At 38.2% G+C, this 22,915-nt stretch overlaps 1 protein-coding gene across 43 annotated transcripts in view; it reads right to left on the bottom strand.

The window, feature by feature from the left end:
* Positions 1–22,915, bottom strand: part of TENM3 (teneurin transmembrane protein 3) — a 1,290,895-nt gene that overhangs the window by 192,316 nt on the left and 1,075,664 nt on the right. The window contains exon 1 of one of the 43 annotated variants that reach the window (XM_064417811.1): positions 2,337–2,452. The exons of 40 other annotated variants lie outside the window; for them this stretch is intronic. In XM_064417811.1, coding sequence (XP_064273881.1) covers positions 2,337–2,376 — 40 coding nt within the window. In that variant the 5' untranslated portion in view covers positions 2,377–2,452. Of the gene's footprint in view, positions 1–1,226; positions 1,498–2,336; positions 2,453–22,915 lie in introns of those variants that run through there. 2 more of the 43 variants (XM_064417800.1, XM_064417810.1) reach the window with 2 other exon arrangements.

Below are 22,915 nucleotides of genomic sequence, written 5' to 3'. Positions count from 1 at the left end.
TTTTCGAATGCACTTTTCAATTTGTGCTGCCCAAGCATGTTTTAAAGACACATCATGAAGGACACTCAGCAGGATGAGCTCTGGAAATATAAGTTATCTCAACTAACAAAAAAGCTTCTACAGGAATAAAGAGTATGATTTTAATTAAAGTAGAATGAAGAAGACGAAGTAAATATTAGCTGGTAGCAATGCACTGAAAATTTCAGTCACCACAAATAAATGAGAGTCAATCCAAGCTCTCACAGAAATGCCTTCAGCATTCTTAAGACAAGGCACAGAACTGGTGATGCTGTGACAGGATGCAGACTGAACTCAAGGCACTTCAAGGCACATCACCTCACTAACTCAAGCTCCATGTCCATCTACCAGATGAGAAGACATTTCAGCAAGACTGCACTTACATTAGCTATCCAAAGAAAACCAAAATCAACCATCACCAACCAGGGAATCACCACTGTCTCTCTCTCTTTCTCTTCTGCTGCCCACAAGAGCAGATTAAGTGACAATCTGTCTCCTGAAGTGACAGAAGAAACATTAATTAATCACAGAATCCCCTGGATCGCTAGATAAATCATTCTGTTGAGCCCATGTTGTTTTCAAAGGGCAGGGTTGCTGCAGCTGCTGCCTTTGAGCACTGGCAGTAGCACTGGGCAGCTAGAGATCACGGGCAGAACAGGTGAGCTACAAACCAGCAGCCTGCCCTTTAAAAGTCCTAAACACCCTGAAACTTTAATTCTTCATGCAGTTAGAAAACACTGAATAGATGAAGTTTACAGAAAGCCATTCTAACAGAATTTCTCATTACAGCTCTAATTACAAGCTATCTTTATAATGTACACCTGACAACATCGTGAAAAGCACTTTGCTTTAAAGGTCAGCAGAACTAAAAGAACAATTTGCTATTTATAGTAACAGGTGAACTTTTCTTATTTGGCTGCTTAAGCAGCCAGCCCTTGAGTTGAATGCAATTAGGGAAGGGGTATTCAATTTACAGTATCCACAAGTAATGATAATTACAATGGTTCAAAAAAGCTGTTGGTAAGCATAAGAAACCCTCGTAATTACACCCCGTTTCCAAAATTACTTGAGCACTGTGAACTTGAAGCATTTCAGCAAATGAAGGCCAAGGCACATAAAGGAGAGCCACGGCGCTTTAAAAGCTGCACTGTTTAACATAATGAGCCGCCCGACCGGAGGGAGATCGCAGAACGCGCTCCGTAACTCACCCCGACAGCCCACGCCATCTCCTTCCTGCTCACAAACATCCATTAAGAAAAACATAAGCCGGCTCCCTCACTGCCTCCTTCCCATCCTTCGCCAGCATTGCTCAGCTCCCCTCGCGGAGCGGCCGCGGGAGCCAGCCCATGGCAGTGCCGGGCTCCGGGAGCCGGGCTCGGGCTGGGGCTGCCGATCCCGCCGCGCTCCGGAGAGCGCCGGAGCTGCGAGCGAGGAATCGCCGCCGTGCCGGCAGCGCCGCGCCCGCAGCGGATCAGCTCGGTCAGCAGCCCGCCAGGACAAGGTGAAAAATAAACAAATAACCACGCTCACGGCAGCTGCGGCGATCGCTCTCCGGAAAATTATTCAGGCATTATGAGGGAGATGGTATTAAACGCTGCCACTTGCAGCTTCACGGCTCTCTGCGTATTCGCATCAGCCTGGGATGAGCACTTAAGGAGTATCATCAGAGAGCTTGCCCAGCTGAGCATCTTCCATTATGTTTTTGTCTTAAAAGGAGATAGCAGGAACCTCTCTGCCTGACAGGCAAAAGGCTTGTCATAATTCATTAATAACACAGCCTTGCTCAGGTTTCCTTCAATGAAATCAGGCAGGCATCCTATGAAGAAAATGCTGAGTGAACAACAGCTTCTCCAGACACAATGCAATAAACTTGCCAGCACTTGGCACCATTTGGTGTCTGAGACAAGGATGACCAACGCTATTCGACAAGACCTGTCAGAGTCCCTTAAGGCTCCTAGTGAAGAAACTCAAAAACCCAAACAGTAATTCCTCAGCAAGATGCAATTCACTGCTTGGAAGCAAAAACTTCACGTTTCAGTTGCAGAGATAAATGTACTGGTCTGCTTTTGCTATGCTCAGGGTAAAGCTGCCAATTTACTCTGAGGAACTGTTTGCATCCAAAGGGAAAAAAGCAAGAAGAGGTGTGGTAAAAAGCAACAACTGCAATATCAGATAACTGAAAAAATTAAAAAGACTATCACAAGTCTTCCGCAACCTAGAAAATACAGCTGAAGTTATCTGTAAGGAAAGCTCAGGCCAACTGTTAAGATAAAGACATTAGGACAGCATCCAAGCAGGGAGGACAGAAAATTACTTACTTTTTTCTTTTTTTCCTTTGTCTAGTATGCATCCATTCATACAGCACCTGTTTTATTTAATTGAGTCTCATGTACTTCCTCCTAAGAGATCAGTTCCATCATTAAAAAAATGAAGAAAGGTACTCTTGCTTGTACTTGATCTACTAGCTTTCCATGCACTCACATTGCTTCCTATGACAAAATAATCTGGTAGTACAGTAAGCGCATGCCATCCCAGCATACAGCATTTGTTATGATCCAAGTTTTAAACAGCCTTCAGCATAAAAGCGAGTACTACAGATTTTATATTTACTATGACGGGGTTTCTGGGTTTGCATGTGATTTTTAAAAGAAAAAATCATACAACTGAAGCAGTCCAAACATACACAAATCAATTTCGTACAAAGAGAAAAAGCAAAGAATGTACTGACAATGGTTAATTAAGGATTTTAGAATATCTGTGTCACAAAATCATCTTTTTTGCAATAAAGCGGGCTCAGGTAATTTGCAAACAGCACAATATTATTGCTTCCCTAAGCTCCTTTGTGTTTTACTTAGGCATGATAATTTATTTTGAGTGCAATATCTGTCATTAAAACTGTGGCTTATAAACATTATTAGAAACAGCTCTATTAGCATGTCTAGAGATTGCTATATTTGAGCAGAATGCAACTGATTGAACAGAAATCAATAAAGGTATTTAATGATTTCATGAGAAAAATAAGTGACCCTTACACCCCAATGGATTAATGTCACTTATGTGCAACACATTGCATAATGCTGACACAGAGCTACCCAAAGCAGTGTCACTTTTCATATGAGTGCCTTAAAACCTTATCAAAGGGAAATTGTGTTTTAATGCTATTTCAGATGTCATTTTTGAGAGGATTTTTACAATCCCATTTCATAAAGCAGAAAGCATGATCTGAATTGTTACAAGTAGCTTTTGTCATTGGCACATGTACTAGGTCACCCTCTGAAGTTAACTGGTGAGTGAAATCCTGAACAGGAGGAGGATAACACTTTGAAACACTACTCAAACAACCTGTTTATTGTCAGCTCTCATCTCTCAATACACCTTTGCCTACATAGCTGAATCTTCCACTAATTACCAAGAGCATGCTTTGCTAGGGGAAGGGAAACTACTCCTCATGGTCAGTACTACAGCACGAGATAGACGGGATGCACAGCTCCCCAACACGCTTCTTGGGAATCCAACCAGAGGCGGGAGAAAATCTAAATGACAGAGTAAATGCCATTAAAGAAATGCTTGCCTCTCAGCCATTTAAGCAACCTCTCAGATCTCTTAAGAACATGCATGTCTGTCTGTCCATCTTCAATACACTGCTTTTTTATCCCATTTTACATCTATTCACTAAAAACCAACTGTGGGTTGCAACTGAGCACTGAACACAATTGAGCAAACCATTTCATGGTCTTGCTTCTTTATTTTCACTTTAACAGACTGAAGACAAAAATATGCAGTATTTACTTGGTGTTTCTTCAGTGACATAAAAGCTCCTTTTTGGGAAAGAAACAAGTCAAATTCAACATGTCACCATGCACTAAGCACACTTTGCCATGACGAGATTGCCTTTACAATTCCTTTATAGTAAACCCAAATGTAACTAGGGGGAGCTGATGTTCGATTTTTTTCTTCTATTTGCCATATTATCTATCATATTTTTTGTGCAACATGAAGAAGTGAAAATAACTAAGAAAACCCCAAACCTTTTTGCTAAAGATAATACAGTCCCAGCTTTCATACACAGTTTTTACCTGAAGAAAAGGGAAAAAACTCTGTTCAGATAAAACAGGGAAGCAAATGCAAAAGATTTTTTCTGACTGACTTGAATGTCTCCTTATTTCTCCCCAAAGGATATAAAAACTACTCCAGTAAATGTAGCATCATAATTGGCTATAATTGACTCCATTCTTCAATTTTTAAGGCAATCTATAAAATATGGATCTTTTTGTCAACTGGGAGACAATTTTTTGACACCACACTGTTTATCTTGTTACAGTGATCTCAGCTGCACTTGATATCATTTGCTACCACTCAGACTACCTTATTTTGGCTCTAATCCTGCACCTCTCTACATTTAATGCACTGCACACTAGTTAGCTCCAACACCAAACACTTTGAGTGCTACCAAAGGGAATTAATTGCTGCAAGATCATTGTCATAGGGGATAGCAGTAGCAATGATAAAGCAGCAGGTAAAGCACAAGCAAGCAAGCAAGCTGTTCCAATCCATCAGTGTACTTCATGCTATTCTATCATTAGTCCATCTCACAACTTACTGCATATGAATCAGAGGGATGGGGGACAGAAGAAAAATGCAAAGCAAAACTGCTTTGCTGCTGTTTTTCTATGGCACCTGCTGTTTTATTGAATTTGCAGCATTTTAAGGTAAACTTCTAACACTCTGGCTGTACGGACTGTTATGACATCATGGTAGTTTTTTATCAGACTCTTAGGTCACAACTGTATGAAGACCACCAAATGGAAATGACTGCATCTGGCCATTTCTAACAGCTGAAATACCATGAACACCTCACAAAGATATTGGCTTCAAACACAATCTTTGAATGATAGAATTGGCTTATCTTTTTTTTCCCCTACATCTTCCAATAATTATTTTTATTTATATCTCCCTCTATATGCTGTGACACTTGAATTGAAAACTAAGTAAAAGGATGATAAAATCTAAAACATAAAAAAATTCCAAATACAAATAGCCACAAAACTGCAGCAAATGATTGATAGAAACATTGATGTAATCCTGTCCATAGCAACAGTTTAATTATGAGCATCTTGGCAGTGAGCCTGCTCTATGTGTTGATTTTCCCCAGCAGAGAATGCCATACAATCTATCTTTGTGTTATGTGCTATATGACTACATGGAGAGGCCAATCAAAGGGGAACAAGAAACAGAGAAGTTGTAGTAAATTACTGGGGTGATTCAGGAGTAAGTACATTGACCATGAATAATTCTACTCCTGAGGATTAGCAAGGCTAAGAAAAAGGAGCAGTAGGGAAGAAATTCCACGAGGGTGCTACCCACAACAGAACAGTATATTTCTCAATTACAGTGATCACAGCATACAACATGAATATACCTCTTCAACAAATGACATCAATTACTCAGTTTAAGCAGTCCCCTCTCAAACTCTCAGTAGTGTGGAGGAGCAGAGAAGCAGCTTGGTGTAGTAGGAAAGCAGGTCCCCTAAAGCAGGGACACAGGGCTCAGGGGCCATGGCTACATGACATACTGTAAAGCAAAGCTTGCCAGAAGCAGCAGGTCTGCTGGGTGGAACAGCCACTGCCAAGAACCCAGTGGCCTTGGGCTTTGTGTTTTAAGGGTTTCACTCCTGAACAACACTACAACACAGCTAAAGCAGGCACATCAGAGGGGATGCACAACATCATGGGTGAGCTGCAGAGTTCACTCCAGTAAACTAGAGGGCAAGGAAGCAATAGTGACAACTGGCAGGGACTTTAACAGGAAAAGGCAGCTGTGCAGGTTTATGAGGTTATAAAATAAATTGTGAAATCTGACTGCAACTGCTTCTCAATATACCTGCAGGTAATTTTCAGACAGAAACAAAAAATATAATAAAATTGTAATTTATAATTAAACTTACTTCCAATGTCTATTTATAACTAAACTTACTTCCAATGTCTATGTTGGAAAGTTTGTTAAAAAACCCCCAAAAAATGAACACAAAATGTATCAATCTATATACAACTGCAATCTACAGTGCTTATTTATAAAAAGAAACTTTTAGAAAGTCCTTAAATTTCACACCTGTTTTTTGAAGCAACACTTAAGACAATGTCTCTGAAGCAGCAGTTTAAGGTTATACTAATCACTCTTTATTTTAAGGAAATGCTCTGATAATTTTTAAGTGTGTGAACAAAGGTTTTGTGAAATCCTGTTAGGCTATTATATGTGGTAAGAAAACCATCAATCATTTCTGCAGGCTGGTGTCCACATTCACAACTTAACTCAATAAAGACTGGTTTTAGTTTCTATTAAGGTATGAATATTTTATATTTGTAACCACATAAATCAATAAGAATACTCATATATGTATATACACATGTCATACCATGTGCTTCTTTGAAGGACAAACCCAAAATACAGAAAATTGAAATAACGGCACTCTAAAAAGAAGATTCCTAAAGTCTACAGAAATTCCTAGAGGTGTACTGAAATCAAACATAAGCACTGTTCACTCAAAGTTAGGGGTTTTTGGCAGTTGTGTGACTATTAGCATCACCAAGACACTGTGGCTGCATCATGCCATGAAAACACACTGGTTTTTATTAATACCAAATGTATGGGCATGTTCTACCTACTGTGGATTACCTGCGAAATTGCTTTTAAACACAAAGTGTTAGAATCTGTGCAACTTTGCTGTACTTTCACAAGCTATTCCTCAATAAAATTTACTTTAAACATGGAAGAAAGGGATTTGTGTGTGCGTGTGTGTAAAGCTTAATGTTCAGATCAATACGTTATAGGAATCTATTAAATCACTACACTGAAACTGAATTAGTTATATAACTTCTTGGAAGCCCAGGTATTTTAGCTCTGAATTCAGGTCTCATATTTCAATTCAGAGCACACAAGAGGTACACTGGATTTCTAAACAACCACGTACTAGGAAATGTCTGTACCCGATAAAAAACTCTTTTTGTGTATCAGCTCAAAAAAAATATTGTTTGATCAACTCTTTACTGTACATTCTCCCATAATAAACACAACATCTTCCAAAATACCTATGTGACTTTACTGATCGAATGATTACCTGAATAGAACACCCGGCTGATTACATTGAATATTCAGTTAATTTATTTACCCTTCAACAGCTAGACAATACAACACAAGAAAAACCCAGAGGAACTCCTGGTCAAGACATGATTCAAAACTAGAGCAATATAAACAGTTAAATTAGTCCTCAGTAAGTTTACCTTGACATTGTCACAAAAAGTTCAGGAAAAAAAATATAATTGACATATCACTGCATCATGCTAGGGTTTGTGGGAGTGAAGGAAAGTGGGAGTCTGCTCTTAGGCAGACAGAAATGCATAGCTTGTAAAGTGCTCGATTCAGGTGTTTTAGTGGCACTTTTTATTTGTAAAAAAGAACTTTTAAATACAAGAGTGACTGAGCTTTGTAAATAAGGTTGCATTGGAAAAGGCTTAATGGCACCTCTGACACAAAGACAGACATAAGTTTTGCAACTAATAAAATAATTCTTCAGCTCCATTCTAACTGCAAATCAAACAACTACATTTTTACATTTTTTTAATGAACCAAGAACTGAATTAATGATTACAGAATACCTGAAAGTTCTTAATGACTACTAAATCTGACATTAAAGTTTATGCCCATTTAATCTTTTATTACTTTTGGTGCATTACCTTAGATTAAAGCACACAAACCTGGCTGAAAGTATTTTTGCCCTATTATCTGTACTATAACTTTTTTCCCCTAATTGAAAGCCTAAATAAAAAACACCCTGAAATGAGATGACTACATATCAAATCTCAAAGAAAAGAGGGTGATTTGCCAATTAAAAATTCTTAGCTATCAGAGAAGGCAGCAAACACCTAGTTCAAAATAGTTACTTCGGTCAGTCTCCCACTGGGCAGTGTTGGGAAGCTGAGACAAAAAATTTTCTGGAGGACATTAATAAACATTAAGCCTGGAATAATGCTACTAACAATATTTGCTAAAGTTCGACACACAATTTTCTAGTTATCCACCACATATCTGGGTAAAAGGGGCGGTTCAGTGAGAAACAAGATGCCCTTCCACATAGAGAACTGGAGTGAAATTTGGTGACATTTTATTTCAAAAAAACCTGCCCCAAACAAGAAGAAAGACCCCACAAAACCAGAAAGCCCTATGCACGAGCAACTCCCAGTGCTTCTGTTTTATTCACTGCCGTATTGAAGTCCAATAGCCTCTTTGTCAAAAGTCTCCAAGACCCAAGGGAGGTGAACATGTTTCACTTTCTCTTTGCTGAAGCAGCCGAGAAGGCTTAAATTTGGGGAGGGTTTCCTGAGTCACTATCACCCACAGTAGTATCTGATTACTCTGCCTGAGCTGGTTTTGATTAAAAGGTTGAGAAGCAAGCAGGAGACAACAGTAGTAGTTGACAAATGAACAGTGATTCAAACTAACCTGTAAGACACTTCTCAAACTATGTTAATTTAGTCTGACAGTGAATATGGAGCTTCTTATTAGGAATGCAAGATGAACACACAGCCATGGGCTGCATGTATTTCAGCCAGGCATCAAGAAAAACACTTTCCTGTGGAACTTCTGGTTTACAAGATTAATCTTTTAGAATAGAAATACACATTACATTTTCTTTGGTAGAATACAGCTCAGATTCTCAATCAAAAACCAGTTATTTTGGACCACAACTGTGAAGCTTTTCATATTTATGTGCTCTTGAATTAAATATTAAAATAGAGGTGAATGTTTTCAATAGGCAACAATTGTCTGGACTATCTCTGATCACTTCTACATTACATAGGGCTGCAGCACAAACAGTAAGAAAAAATGCTGTTGGAGGGAGCCAGTGCATTCCTACAATTCGTCACAATGCCAAATGTGCAAGCAGTACTTTGCATCTTGGGATCAATTCAAGTACCTCACTGCAGTAGTGAACACAGGCTACTAAGCCTTGCTTCTGATTACCCCAGGCACTGGAGTGAGCTCATATGGATACATTACTTTGGATTGGGGCAGTAGCTTGGGTACCTCTACACCAAATTATTAGAGGATTAATTGGATCTGCTATGTAGATGTGGATCTACTAAGTAGCAATGTGTGGAGAAGCAGCACCAAGGCAGACGTATCAAGGTTTATAAATCAAACTGAATTAAACTAAATTAATGATTTCAGAGTAAGAAAGAGAAATAAAATTAATTTAAAAATTCAAACCAGAATAGCGGAATTATGTAGTGTAGTGCAATTATCACAATAAATAAGCATGTAATTTCTTACAAGAATTGATAATATTAGAGACTTGGACCTTGTTTAGGCACTAACCCCTAAAGGAGAGGGTATCAAAGCTTTGTGTGAACTGAAATTGTGTTCCAGCTAACCAGTGAACATGAAAGGATCAGCTCATCTCCATTATAAAACAAGTACTTAGATTGAGGGTCTCATGCCAATTATGGAAGCCTGCTAAAAATACATCTGATTAAATAATAAGCTTTCCTTTCTCCCCTTCACAATCAGAGAAGGATAAAATGTTTCTGCTCTCTCCAAGACATTCCATCTTACTGCATATAAATTAAAATACAAATTTGAAACACAAACCTCTTGTTTGAAAAAAAAACCCCAACCATATCTGTGATGTGTTGGGCAGAAAATACATTTGTAGACTACAAACTATTACACTGGAACTGTACACAGCAAAAAAAAAATCTGTGTCTGACCCTGCACATTCCTACACTACTTGATCATACTGTCAAATTGGCAAAACGTTGAAGGAGATACAGACAGCCATTACAACACCAAAAGAAAACAAACTGAAATAGTATAGTACTTAAGCACTATGCTTGCTATTTCTAAATTTTAATTATACTTCGGGAAGCCGGTCTATTTCATAAGATTAGCCATCAATTTTTTTTAGCTTCATTAATATCATCAGTGGAGCATTGTTTTTTTTTAAGCCACACATTTCTTTGCCAGACACCTATGCACTTGAGAAAGCAAAGGAAGCACGAGCCTTTCAGCAAGCCTGGTTTACCATATGACCAGACAAGACGAAAAGCTTGAAAAAAATAGATTACTTTCTTTTTCTTCAGCAGGTTAAAAAGCCTGCCTGGTTCTGCTCATTCATCTCCTTTAGTCCAGCAAGCCAGAACAGAACAGTTTACTCTCAAGGTCTCATTAGTCTGGATTTACCATCTTAGGTAGAGTATAGTCAGAAAATATTTTATGTTGGTTTCTGTTGAATGGACTGTAAATGTCTAAAACATCAGTTCTTCAAGGCTTTAACAAATTACTATTTAAAAAAGTGCAGCTGAAAAGAAAAAATAGCTTTCCAAACTATAAAAGTCAGGCATAAATCTAGGAAAAAGAATGGAAATAAAAAGCCTCAAAAGCAGTACTGCCTCCGTCATAAGCAGAACAATTCTTCCTCTATTCTTCAGACAGATCTGAGATCCTGCTTTATATATAAACACATTCCATATTCCACTCAGCTCTTCAACTACAAATAAAATTTCTTAACACAATAATCAGAATAAAACCCACGAGATAATCAGAAGAAAACTATATTGCTCTCAGAAATCATTAGCATAATTTCTGTTTTCATATGTAAGCCTCCCTGCTTCACCTTTGCTTACATGCTCAAAGATCTGATCATGTATGCTCACACAGATTGTCTCCTTCTAACAAGGTAATTGTAGCTTTGTTCACAAGACTGGCTAACAGTACATTATAACTTACAAAGAGGAAAAAGGAATCCTGGGAGTTGTGGGTGTGAGCACAAAAAAAATGAAAAAAAAATACAGTGAACAAAAATGCAAAAGGAAAAAAATATTCTAAATCTAACTATAAGTCAATCCCAAATCATCTTCTGTGTGGTCAGATCTTGATGCCTGTAGGGAACTCCATTTAGTTCAGTGGGTTACACATGGCTGTAGCCATTTGCAAAGGTACTGACTATTTATTTTCTCTTTGTCAATGCATTTTGAAAAAAATTAAATAAAAACTTCCACACAAAACAAAAGCCTTCCTGTCCTTCCCCAAACCCACCACCCCTGTCTGGTTTGAAGCTCAGCACTTTGAATTCTCCACTTCCTTGCTCAAGCCATTTGCTGAAGATCTGGATTTGCAAACACCAGTAAACCATTTACAGCACTAGGGAAAATTTCTAAACACTTCTCTTGTGAGTAGGTATAGTGAATTTTTGGAATTTTTATTCTAAAAGCAGTGGTAGTCATTCAGGATTTAAATCTCTTCCTTTGGTATGTAGCCCTTCGTTCTGACAGGATTTGCTTTGCTGTGAAGTTTGCTTTACTTTCTCTGGTGAATAAATACAGCCTAAAGACTGAAGAATAATTTCAATTCACAGAAATATATACATGAGAAAAGTGCTGTTAAACAAAACTATTTCATTGTCATTAAAATCCCAGAAACAATAAGGTGTATAGAGAGGGGCTCTGTTCAACTAGAGATGCAGAGCCCCAGGTATAGATGGACCTGCTTTCTTTTTGCCTTTTTAATGCCATGTAGTTACCACACCAACTCCTACCAACACACATGTGAATATGTGTGTGGCCAGATTGTTAAAACTGAAAACAAAGGTTCAGATTATTTTGATCAACTCTGCCTACAGCCTTATATGGGAAAGACACAGATGTGTCTTGTTAAACTGAAGAACAAATTCCTGTTACATAGTCAACAAAAAAGGTATTAAAACAAAGCATGAAGCCTATAACTTTAGAAAAAAATAACATAATTTACATTTTCTTACCTGTAAATAATTAGTTTTTAATATTGACCAGTATTTGGCACGTGGGGGAAAAAAAAGTTTCAGCCATGTCTCAGTGGCTCCTGCAGCTCAGGTGCACAGCAGTCCTGGTGGATGCTGCTACACTAAGATTGTTCCCTGCAGCCACAAGAAGCCACTAGCCTGCTGCCATACCATAAGCCTGTCAGACAATGCCAATACTGGATAAAATAAGATTACTGTTACTGTAGGCTCAGAAGACCTAAACAAACACTGATGAGTACTGCTAAAAGCTTGAATATGAAATTGCAGCAATAGCCTCCCTTCAGAGAGCAGCTTTAGCAGAAATGCCTTTTCCTCTTTTCCCTGCTTCTCTTCTTCTTTCAGTAAAACAAAATCGAGATAAATAATCAGATGTATTTTATCAAAACGTATAGAAAAAGTTTTTGGTTTTAAACATACATTTTGGTATACAAGAAGAAATCATACAGTGTTATCCTCCTACTTGCAATTCTCCCCCAAAGTATCAAAATTATTCCCTATATGGATGCAAACACACGCTGACATAAATTTGGTTTCAACCTTTGAAACTCAGTGTACTGTGACCTCTCTAAGCACTCATCTAAGTATTACAAAAGGAGACTCTCTAACTGACAAATATATGAAATGAATGGATAAGAATCATCTTTTTCACCTCAGCATTCAGTTGTGGTTTCTGAAGGTAACAAGCAAATGTGCACCTCTCATGTAAAATCATCTTGATACAGGTAATCTGCAACAGCCAGGAAAGAAGGGACTTGCTTTGTTACAGTCCAAAACAAAGAGCAGAGAAGTGATGCTAAATCTGTGTTGCCTGCTTTAAGAACAGACATTTTATCCTAGCTGCATTTACTATAATTTTATATTACTGTACTTAGAACACTTATAAATCAGAATTTTAAAAGATGGAGGAGCAAAGTAAAGGGGAAAAAAAACAACTATCAAGTTTCAGTTATGCAACAATATTATATATGCTTTTGTTTTTCAGTATGGATCCATTTCTGTGCCAATCAACACAACATCACATATTCTGAAACATTCTGTAAATCTACAGCTTTAGACTGTGTACTTTGAAGTGCCTCTGTATTAAAACAATGGCATTGCAATACTCCTGTCTTGGCTTTTGTAACAAAACCCTCTTTCCAGAAGGGATTTAAAAGTCCTAAATGCTATCCTCAAGAGCTCCTTATCATTGGAGGAGTCACTTCACTTACAAACCATTCTTGGAGGTGCTACAAAGCTGTGCACTCCAAAGCATTCCTCAGTCACCTGTCTGACATATCTCAGAAAGACTCCTATTTGCCTATTTAAAAACATTGATTCCAAATGTAATCCAATCAGCATTACAAGTTATTTTATATAATTTAAAACAAAGAATTAAAAAATTGTATTTGGGAAACGTTTTTAAGGAACTACAGTAAAATTGTTAGTTTTGTGGTGGTTTTTTTTGTTGTTTTTTTTTTTGGTATTGCCAGTCATGAAAATTTTGAGGATTTCTATTTTGTCCTGATTTGGAATGGAAGTACTCCTCCTGAAACAATAAAGCTGTTTTTCTTTAGTGCTATTCAGAATAGTTATGCAAATTATTTCTGTTGCCTGATATTCATGTAACACACTTCAAATTGTAATGAAGAAGGGGGAAATGAATTGTAGCATAGTCTGCTTAGAAGTATACACCTCAGGCACACAGTTACATCGCAGTGCTCATACACCTGGTAGTACTGCGATTCAGGGAAGAGACACAGAAACTTGTATATGCTTACAATGGGAATTTCTGCACTTCAGTGTGAAAAACCCCCATGTTACGTGCATGAGAACTCACAGAGGTCGAGGTTTTCACCAGCAAAACTGCAAGAGCTTCCTGAGTTCTCTACTGAATATCTTAGCATTATCTTTATCTTACTCTTACTGAATATATTGCATCTCCGGGCCATTCGCTACCCACAAATGAGACTGACCAGAATCCCTTGAGGCTCTCAAGTCGTAAGAAAGCTCCGACTGCCTGAGGCCATCGCAGATGTATTGCCCCGATGCATCTGAGTGGGGTGAAGAGGTCACTGCTTCCAGCTGCTCAATGCCCAGGGAGTTGGAGGGGGCGGGGAACCACCACTAAACATCACAACACCACACTCATTTCCTAACCCTCAGTGTCAAATCACAGGTTAAAAAGGCTTTGTTATTGGAAATGCCCGAGGGACTGTGTGGACAGCCCAGGTTAGGGAGCAGCTACCTGGGCACTCAGCTGGCACACACAGAGGAAGGCTTGGAGAAGCAGCTGGCAGCAAAAACCTCTTATGTGGCTCTGCTGCTGCCAGCAGCACTTGTCTGAGTGCAGCCTTCACTGCCAATGACACAGTTCAGCACAATTCCCTGTTCATTCAAATCAGCACCAGGAGAGGAAACACGACCCTTTTTAATTATTCAAAGAAATCCTTTTCCACCTAATGAAAGCTGTGACACTTAAGACAGTGCTAAATGCGAAATCTGTAGGACCTTAAAATGACAGTAAGACAGAGCACGTCCCTGCCAAGCTGCAGAGAGCACTGTCAGTAACAGGAGAGAAGCTGAGGGTTGGGGCTGCTTGCCTAAGCCTTGGGAGAATGGAAAACCAAACAGCACACCCAAAGGCAGAAGTCACCTGCAAATGTCAGCAAAGCAACCTAGATCTGAATACTGACCCATGCCAAGCCAAAATCAGAAATAATCAGAAACAATCTTTTATTTCTTCATTTTTGCAAGAATGAAAAAATGAATATATGGCTAATCTTCACCAGAATTAAAAAAATATTTAGGAACTGGTAAGCACCAAAGTTCGTTAACAAGTATTAACAGTATTAAAACAAACAAAAGAATTTCAAATGCACTGACGATTTTTCCACGTTTTATTTCTTAAATATGAGATACAAAATCTTTGTAGACAGGCTACAATTATGACCAAGTATCTGTCAAGATCAGAGGCACATAACAATGTTACTATTTAATGTCTGCAGTAATTTTTAGTGTGACACCATCTAAAAACACCATCTGACTTTTTGTTACTTTGTTCATGGTATTATGCACACCATGGTGTAGAGACACTACAAAATACCATAAATTCTGTTTCTGCAATGACTAGATACAACAGAATAGGAAAGGGAGAAAAAGGCTGAAAAAAAGGGGAAGACAATAAAATTAAGATATAGCTGAAAACTCAATTATGCATTCCAACAGGACAAAAGCTTCCAAATTTTCTCACAAATTGAATAGGGAGATGAAACAACATCACAAAGACTGTTATATAAACCTAAAGATTATATAAGAGCAGCAGATACCCGTATTATATGAGGCATTCTCTAAACTTGTACTTGAAAATAAGGGTACATTTAGTCACCATTTCCCATACAGTAAGATAATTTTTTCTCAGTAATTACGTGAAAATATGGCAGCTGAGATTTTAGCAACTGAAATAATACTTTTGTTCCTGAGAATTATCAGACAAAAAATTCAGTGTACTGTTAGAAGGCTCCCACACTCTCTTTGGGTTGCAAACTGCAGTGGCTAAGGAGTTTTGACAAAACAGACCCATTATTATTTAATTCCCAGAAAATGCAATTTGGAAGATGAAAAGAGGACAAAGAAAGAATAGGGAAAACCCACAAAGACTTGGTAAATATCTTGAAATCACTTTATAGACATTTTCTACCTGAAAAACAGATACAGTTTCAAATATTTTGTGAAGTAAATATGGAAATGATTGCTAAAATGTGCTTTCAAAAGAAAACACCTTTACAAAACAGTCATCCCTCTAGGCAGCAGCTCCTCTCAACACCTCCAATAATCCTACAGCTCTTGTTCAATTGCCCTTCTCACCTCTGAGCAGGAAGCACACTGTGAAGTTGAGTGGCAGTGTTATGGGACGCTGCCTGCTGTGGCACCAGCAGGCTCCAGCACACACCGAGAGCCGCCTGCAGCCACCCCGCACCACAAAGGTGCCACCAGCTCCTGCCAGTGACACCTCCCGCCAGCCACCCTGCGCCTGAGAAAGGGGCAGCTAGGAGAAGCTTCCAGACTGCTGCCCTCTTACCTTGCTCAGAGCATGTTTCTGTTGCGCTGCTTAGAAAAACAATGGTCCCTGAGGTCTTGCTGACTCTGGTAATGCCACTCTTTTCTACGTCAGTGCCCCTGAATGTGTGGTAGCAACGCTGGGAGTGAAAATGTCTTTACGTAGAAGGAAACAAGATTTTCTTTCATTACCCCGTATGAATTGCAGCAGCATCCAAAGCACTGCATTTATTTGCCTCATCTAAACACAGTCAAACACATACAGAATCTATTGCCAAAGGTCAAGTTATGATTCTTAGTTTTAATGAGCATGAAGTTGCTGAGCCCTCTAGGGTAGGATTCCTTCAAAGGAGCCATTCAAGTCTGCTATGCCCAGAACACAGGACCTAATTCACTCCTAGCCTTAAGTTTAAGCATATTTTGAAGTCCTGTTAATTTAATTTCACCCACCTGCCACCAAATTAGAGAATTTAATTAGAGACTTGAGCACTACAGAGGATCTAGACAACAATTCTGGAAATAAATTTTCAGCATTGGTAAAGGTTCTGGTAAGACTCCTGTAAAATTTTTGTATTATGTCCAGTGTCAACATTCACAACACACGAGAGGGAAGAAAAAAAGGAGAATCGCACACAAGGTTTTATGATAGCAACTGCTGATGCTTGTTTTCTTTATTTTCTGGACTCAACTTTTTATTTTCTTCAAAACAGCTGACATCTGAAACTGTCTTTCACAATTTCAGATATAAAATTTTCTCTCAGGTTTCCTTGACAAGGATATTCCTCTATTCAACTTATTTTAGCTTACTCAGAGAAATAATCTCATCTACTTGCATTTTACTGTGAATTTCTGAGATAAGCTACTCACTGAACTTAGAAAAAGCAGAGTATCAGTCATCAGAATAAATTAATTAGAATGGAGAATAATTTTTAAAAATATGCCAAATGATCAGTCATACACAAGAAAATGTCTTCTTCTGAATACATAAATAAAGTAAAATTTTGGCCAAACTTTAGAAACCAGAATAGAAAGTTAATGCCAGTAGCAATGTTACAGAGATTTTAAATGCACTTCCTTTAATAGTTGTGTTACCTAATAGTTGCTATGCATCAAGATAGCAGTTTGAAGCACAGAGATCTTAGATAGAAATATGATCAAAGTTTTGTACTTGTAGCTCAGCAGAGAGTTTCAATAGCCATATCCAGTATAACACCACAAAGTGAAACACAGTATTTCAATCGTACAGGACAAAAGGAATGCCGGGAAAGACTTGTAGCAGGGAATGAATACCAGACCTTGGACACAATATTACTGAAATACAGATGTTCACATCAACATACGGAAGTGAGCAGCCAGCAATCCTCTTGACAAAATCAAAGAACCAGAAGCATGGGAAAGCTTTATTAATTTGGAGTCTGTATCAAAAGATGCTGTGGTTGTATAGTGAGCTCTGCATACATGTTCTCTAATATTTTTTATAAGCTTTCCAAAACAAAACTAGAAAAGTCATGAATACATATAATAGCTTATGAAAATCCAGATGTTCCAATGCACAGTAACATAGAAAAACAGAGCAAAGCTTTGACCCTCAAAAGCTACATAATACAGAAAACAATCTGAATATTTCACCCTATGGGAACAAGTTTAAAAAAATAAATCTTCCATACATATAGATCTTGCTGGTAGACAAATTTAGCTCCTTTCTGCAGTCAAGCTCCAAGACCTGCACTTTCATTTCTCCATTTGGGTCAGAAAGTACTCTTTGGGACATACTGAAGAGTTTAGTACTTTTAGAACACTCAGTGACCCAGATGGCAGAAGAGCCATGCACTCACTGGCAACAGTAAAGGCTTCAATGATGCTCAAAACCAAGAACAGAATGTGAAGAGTACAGGAAGCTGCATGCAGTAGATGCACACATCAGTACAAAATCAGGTATAAATTTCCAGAGATTGAAATCCTTTATTCAGAAAAGAAGCAGGACTGCAAAAGGGAAATACCTCATTATGTTCATGTTTAAACCATATTAATGATGCAGACTAGAAGCTAACAACAATGCTCCCCCCAACCCCCCAACAAAACCCCAAAATCAAACCAGAGAGTTAAATAAAAAAAAAATCAAAGAGAAACACCAGAAACAAAACACACAGGATTCAGGTACAACAAAGGTCTGTCATACTTAGGCAAACAGAACTTAAAAGATTTTCCTGCAAAAGAGAAAAATGCTTAAACTAACAGGAATTTTTCTATGTCTGACTCACTAAAATAGATTGAGCTTCCCATTGCTATTTCACAAAGAGGCATAAGAACAAGTGGATGCGGTGACAAGGTGATAAGGTACCCTGTCCCTTCTGAGAAACATGACAGGTGCAGAAAATAAAAGAGAGTACAGATAAATATTTAATGAAATGACCAAGTCTTGTATGCCATAGCAAGTTTAGTGATTTGTGCTGATCCTTTGTTGCTTTTCAGTGCTTGCAGGTCTCAGGACAAAACAGTTTATGTTTCTGATTAACTCTGAAAAGAGAATCAAAGGCTCCAAGAAGATAACCCTTAGGGCACCAGTGACTGAGCCACTGTCAAGAGCAAAAAGTTCACTTGAACTGTTTTATAGCCCCCCTTCAATCTAATAACAAATACACGAACACAAGGTTCTCCTCCTGACAGCAGTGTGGAAGGGGCTGGAGGAAGTCTCCACCAGGGAGAAAATGAAAGGGGCAACAACCCAAGCACAAATAACTTTGGGGCAAATCAACACATTGTGCCTCAACAGCTACAACAGTGTGATGAGTTTCCAGTGAACTCTGCCACGCTCTGTAGAGTTCAGTAACACTAGCTGATTTGGAGTTTATAGCAATACATGGAAACACATCAAGGACACCACAGAATTTTGAAACACTATAGTATTAGGAGTGATGAAAAGAGCCAGAGAGATTGGACCATACACATTCTTAAGAATTAATAAAATTATGACAACCAGTCATGGAAACTAAAGCAAAGAAACAAGGGAGAGTGACACCATGATGAACTAGTGTGGCATACTGCTTCACTGGACAGAATGGCCATGGCCCTCTTTCGCTTTGAGAAGACAACAATTTGAAAACATGTTAGTTTAAAATATTAAACCTTATTTCCTTAGTGATTTATCTGAAGAACTGGGCAAGTAAAAACAGAGATCACAAAACTATATTTTGCAATAACGTATGTACAGAAGTCGATATAGAACATCACAAAATGATACAGTCTCATGCTATCATAAACAAATAGATTATAAAACAGGTAATGCTTAAAAGCCCCAAATCAACAAAGCATTTAAACATTACACAATGTTTTCATGAAGTAAGGTACTGTCCTTGAGCACAGAATACAAAATGTTGCCATATATTTAATGAAAAAGGTCATGCCACTATGCAGTTGCTATATATAGGAGATGTTTGTTAAAAAAAAATAGAAAAACCTAAAAACATTCAAAACCAGACAACATCTGAAAGACTAATATATGGAAAATACATGGTAGCTAGAATAAGACACATTATTTAAAAAACCACTTTTTTCATATTTAGATTTCCCAGAAAGCAGGAACACTTCAAAAACCATCAACTTTTACAGCACTGATATGAGAGGTTAAAGTTAGTGGGAGAAAATGAACATGACACTCAGTGGAGCACACAGAAAAGCCAGCAGCACGGATGGACTGAGCCCCTTTCTGACAAAGGGCAGAGGATGAAGTGCAAGACAAACCAGACACATCTGCCAGCAAGCCAGTGAAACTGGTCAGAAACTTTTGATACTGCCATAAAAATGCAAAAGGAAACAAACTGTATTCCTGTTAATTTTATGGAGCAGAGTGATTAACTTTCTAATGGAACAGGCAAGTTCTCTAGGGAATTCCATGCAAGGAGACAGACAGACAAAATCTTCAAAGCCACACAGGCTGAAGCAGACACCAGAGTATGTGGGCTAAATAACAAAGGTAACTAGAGCTAAAATGCAGAAGTGAATCATCTACCCACCTCTACACAGCAACTGTACCAGATGCCTACGCAGGAGGATCTCCCTATCTCTGTACATTGAGGTACTCCTTCAGAAGTAGGAGAAATCCTAATGAAAGCTGTACTTCCAAGGCCAATGACCCACCAGTCTATGATACTTACTGATGTTGGTGTATAGATTTCCACTCAGTGTATATTTTATATGACTGAGTTCAGTAGTTCTTGCATGACAGATCCTTGATCATCAGAGTGCATTGTGATGATTTTTATATTAGGGACCATAATAACCTTCACAATTCATTACAAATAAAGAACTTCTCTTCCCAGAACTGCTTCTGCTCAGACAATACTACAAAAAAAGGGGCTAACCTCAGTTAATCTTATCTAAACAAATTTTATTCCTGGTCAGTGCAACTGCAAGCAAACACAGCCCAACTTCTGCCTGTCTACCCAGACAGACAGAGCCTCCTCCTGGATGGGGCTTCCCAAGCCCCACTGTTCAAAACAAGCCAGGAGGCAGAGCCATCCTATTGCAATGACCTCCTCCGTGTGCCTTTGCCCCACGGCCTCTCCTGTGCAGCACAGCCACAAACGGCACGCCAGAGGCTCCCCTTGGAGCAGTTCACTCCACACCCCAAGTCATCCAAATCAACGCTTTGCCACCAGATAGTGGCATTTTAATTCTAGCTGTTAAATGCAGTAATTTGAATCAGCATCTGTTTTCAAACAGTTACAATAAATTTGGATCCTCAGTCTGGAATCAATTTGTACTGTTGCCAGTTTGAGTAAAGTCAGTAAACTTTAGCTACAAAAGGCGTATTTGTAGCACTGGGATACTCTTTAGATGGTGAAATACAAGTGAGGGGCAGCCAGGAACATGACCTATAAATTTAAGTCTCTTTAATATTTTTGAATATTGCAATTGAATTTTTTTAAATTTAGAAGTGAAGCAACAAGCTTCTATAAGCTAAAGAAATATGCTTAAATATATGGGAAGGGCAACCAAACTCAAACCCACTCCTACTTGCAGTTTCTCCTTCCAAATCAGCCAACCAACAGCTTGCTGAAGAGAAAATAGGAACACTTCAAGTTTTACTCATAAAATAAAGTTCTATTACAGAGGTATGCGATTGAGGCACCCTTCCCTCTTTTTCACAGATCCTTTGTTTTATATTACAAGCTCTTCACAATAGGGCTATGCCTCTACATGGTTGAAAAATGCTTAGTACAAAGAGTTTCTAAAGATGTGTGGAGACTTGTGTGACTACTAAAATATTAATATATCATACTTAATTTTAATATTTAATATTAACAATATCAAGAGCAGCAACAAATATCTCTGTGGGGCTGTCATAGGTGTAATCTTAGCAAGGGAGGGAATGCTCAGAAAGATGAAAGGCTGGATTTTCAGACACTCATATCTGTAGATCCATCCAACCTGCATGGAGGAGGGTCCTCTTGGCATAGTACCTGCTGTACATGGCAGCTGCCACTGACTGTATGTCACACTACAAAATGCAGGCTTGACAAAGTCAGCACTGGCACTAGAGAACTCAAAAAAGTTAAACAGGACAATAATGCCTATACTCAACTGCACCATATGCTCTAGTGAAAGGGGTCCTGTGAGTTTCAGGTATGCGCTTTCTTTCTTACTAATAGGTTCAATCCTCCCCACTTGTAACCAAATTTTTATATTGAATTACTGTAAGGAAATTACTGAATGTCCTAATCTGATCTACACAAAGTGAGAAAGGGTCATTGTGCTCAGCTGCTCCTGGTTCACAGTTCAGGATATGGTGAAGCAGATGCTGCACTTCAATCTATGGCACAGCTTCCATGTTCAACTGAATCTCACACAGAAGCCACAGCTCTAAGCTGGAGGCAGAAAGACACTAAATTACCCCCTTCCTCTCCTTGCTTTCATAAGTGTTATTTCTCAGTGCTCTGCCAAATCTACTATTAAAAAAAATTAGGACTTAGACAACTTCCTTCAGAGAAATGCTATTTTCACTTTGTTCTCCAACCTACACATTTTTTCAATATATACCTGTAATTTCCTCCCTTATTTTTATTATTACTGGATATATATCACTTCAGAAAATTTTCCTTCCTTTTCTGCTAATTGCATCTCTCTGTATTTGCCAGTTTCTCCACACTACCTATATCATCTTCAGCACATGGACTTCTTGCAAGGATCCCTCATAACAATATCACCCTCATATTTATGCTGAAACACAAGACATTTTATAAAATGAAGACCAACAATTATAATGATGAGTTCATAAAGCCATCCTTAATCTCAAACATATTTAAGAATAATCATATTCACCATGAACACAAAATGCGCTAAAATTAGAAGCCTGAGTTAAAATAAATTTAATAATAAACTGAATAATAATAAACTGAATTCTTGACTTAATTTCATATTGGAAGACAACAATTACTGCATGAAGAAGAGTGCACTAGCTTTACCTTACTAAATGTAAGATACAATTTCCTTGTAAACAAACACAACCCACCATAAAAGAACTAATTATTCCCATATCCTATACTGAACAGCAACCTTTTCAAAAATGTTTCCCAGTAGTCCCTAAGGGTTCCCCAAATGTCACTTCATAAGCATAATTAGAGAAATAGTACAAAATGCATCAAAGTCGGATGCTGAAAAATACAAAAAGAATGAAAATTTCCTGTGGTGAAGAAAGTTGGTTGGGATATAAGCCAGGTTTTAACCCAAATTTGGTATTTGGAATACATGACTAAGCAAACAGACAAGAGTGGAAAGCTGCACAAAAGATGAAAAGATGTTCATTGAATTAAGAAAAAAGGGAGGAAATGGCTGAATTGCAAGCTTGTTCTTTTATTCTTGTTTTTTTCTTTGTTTGTGGTCAGCTAAAATAGTTAATTTTAACTTTATTCCTAAGTTCCTTGACTGAAAAACATCACTCATTAATTTCCCTTATGACTTCATATAGAATGAAGAGTTTTCAATGTCTCAGTATTCTATAATCAATACACTGCCCTTTCCATAAAAAAG

The sequence above is a fragment of the Passer domesticus genome, chromosome 4 (genome assembly GCF_036417665.1).
Source record: "Passer domesticus isolate bPasDom1 chromosome 4, bPasDom1.hap1, whole genome shotgun sequence".
Taxonomy (NCBI): Eukaryota; Metazoa; Chordata; class Aves; order Passeriformes; family Passeridae; genus Passer; species Passer domesticus.
The sequence above is the reverse complement of the archived record's forward strand: the minus strand, read 5'-3'. Positions and strand labels throughout refer to the sequence as shown.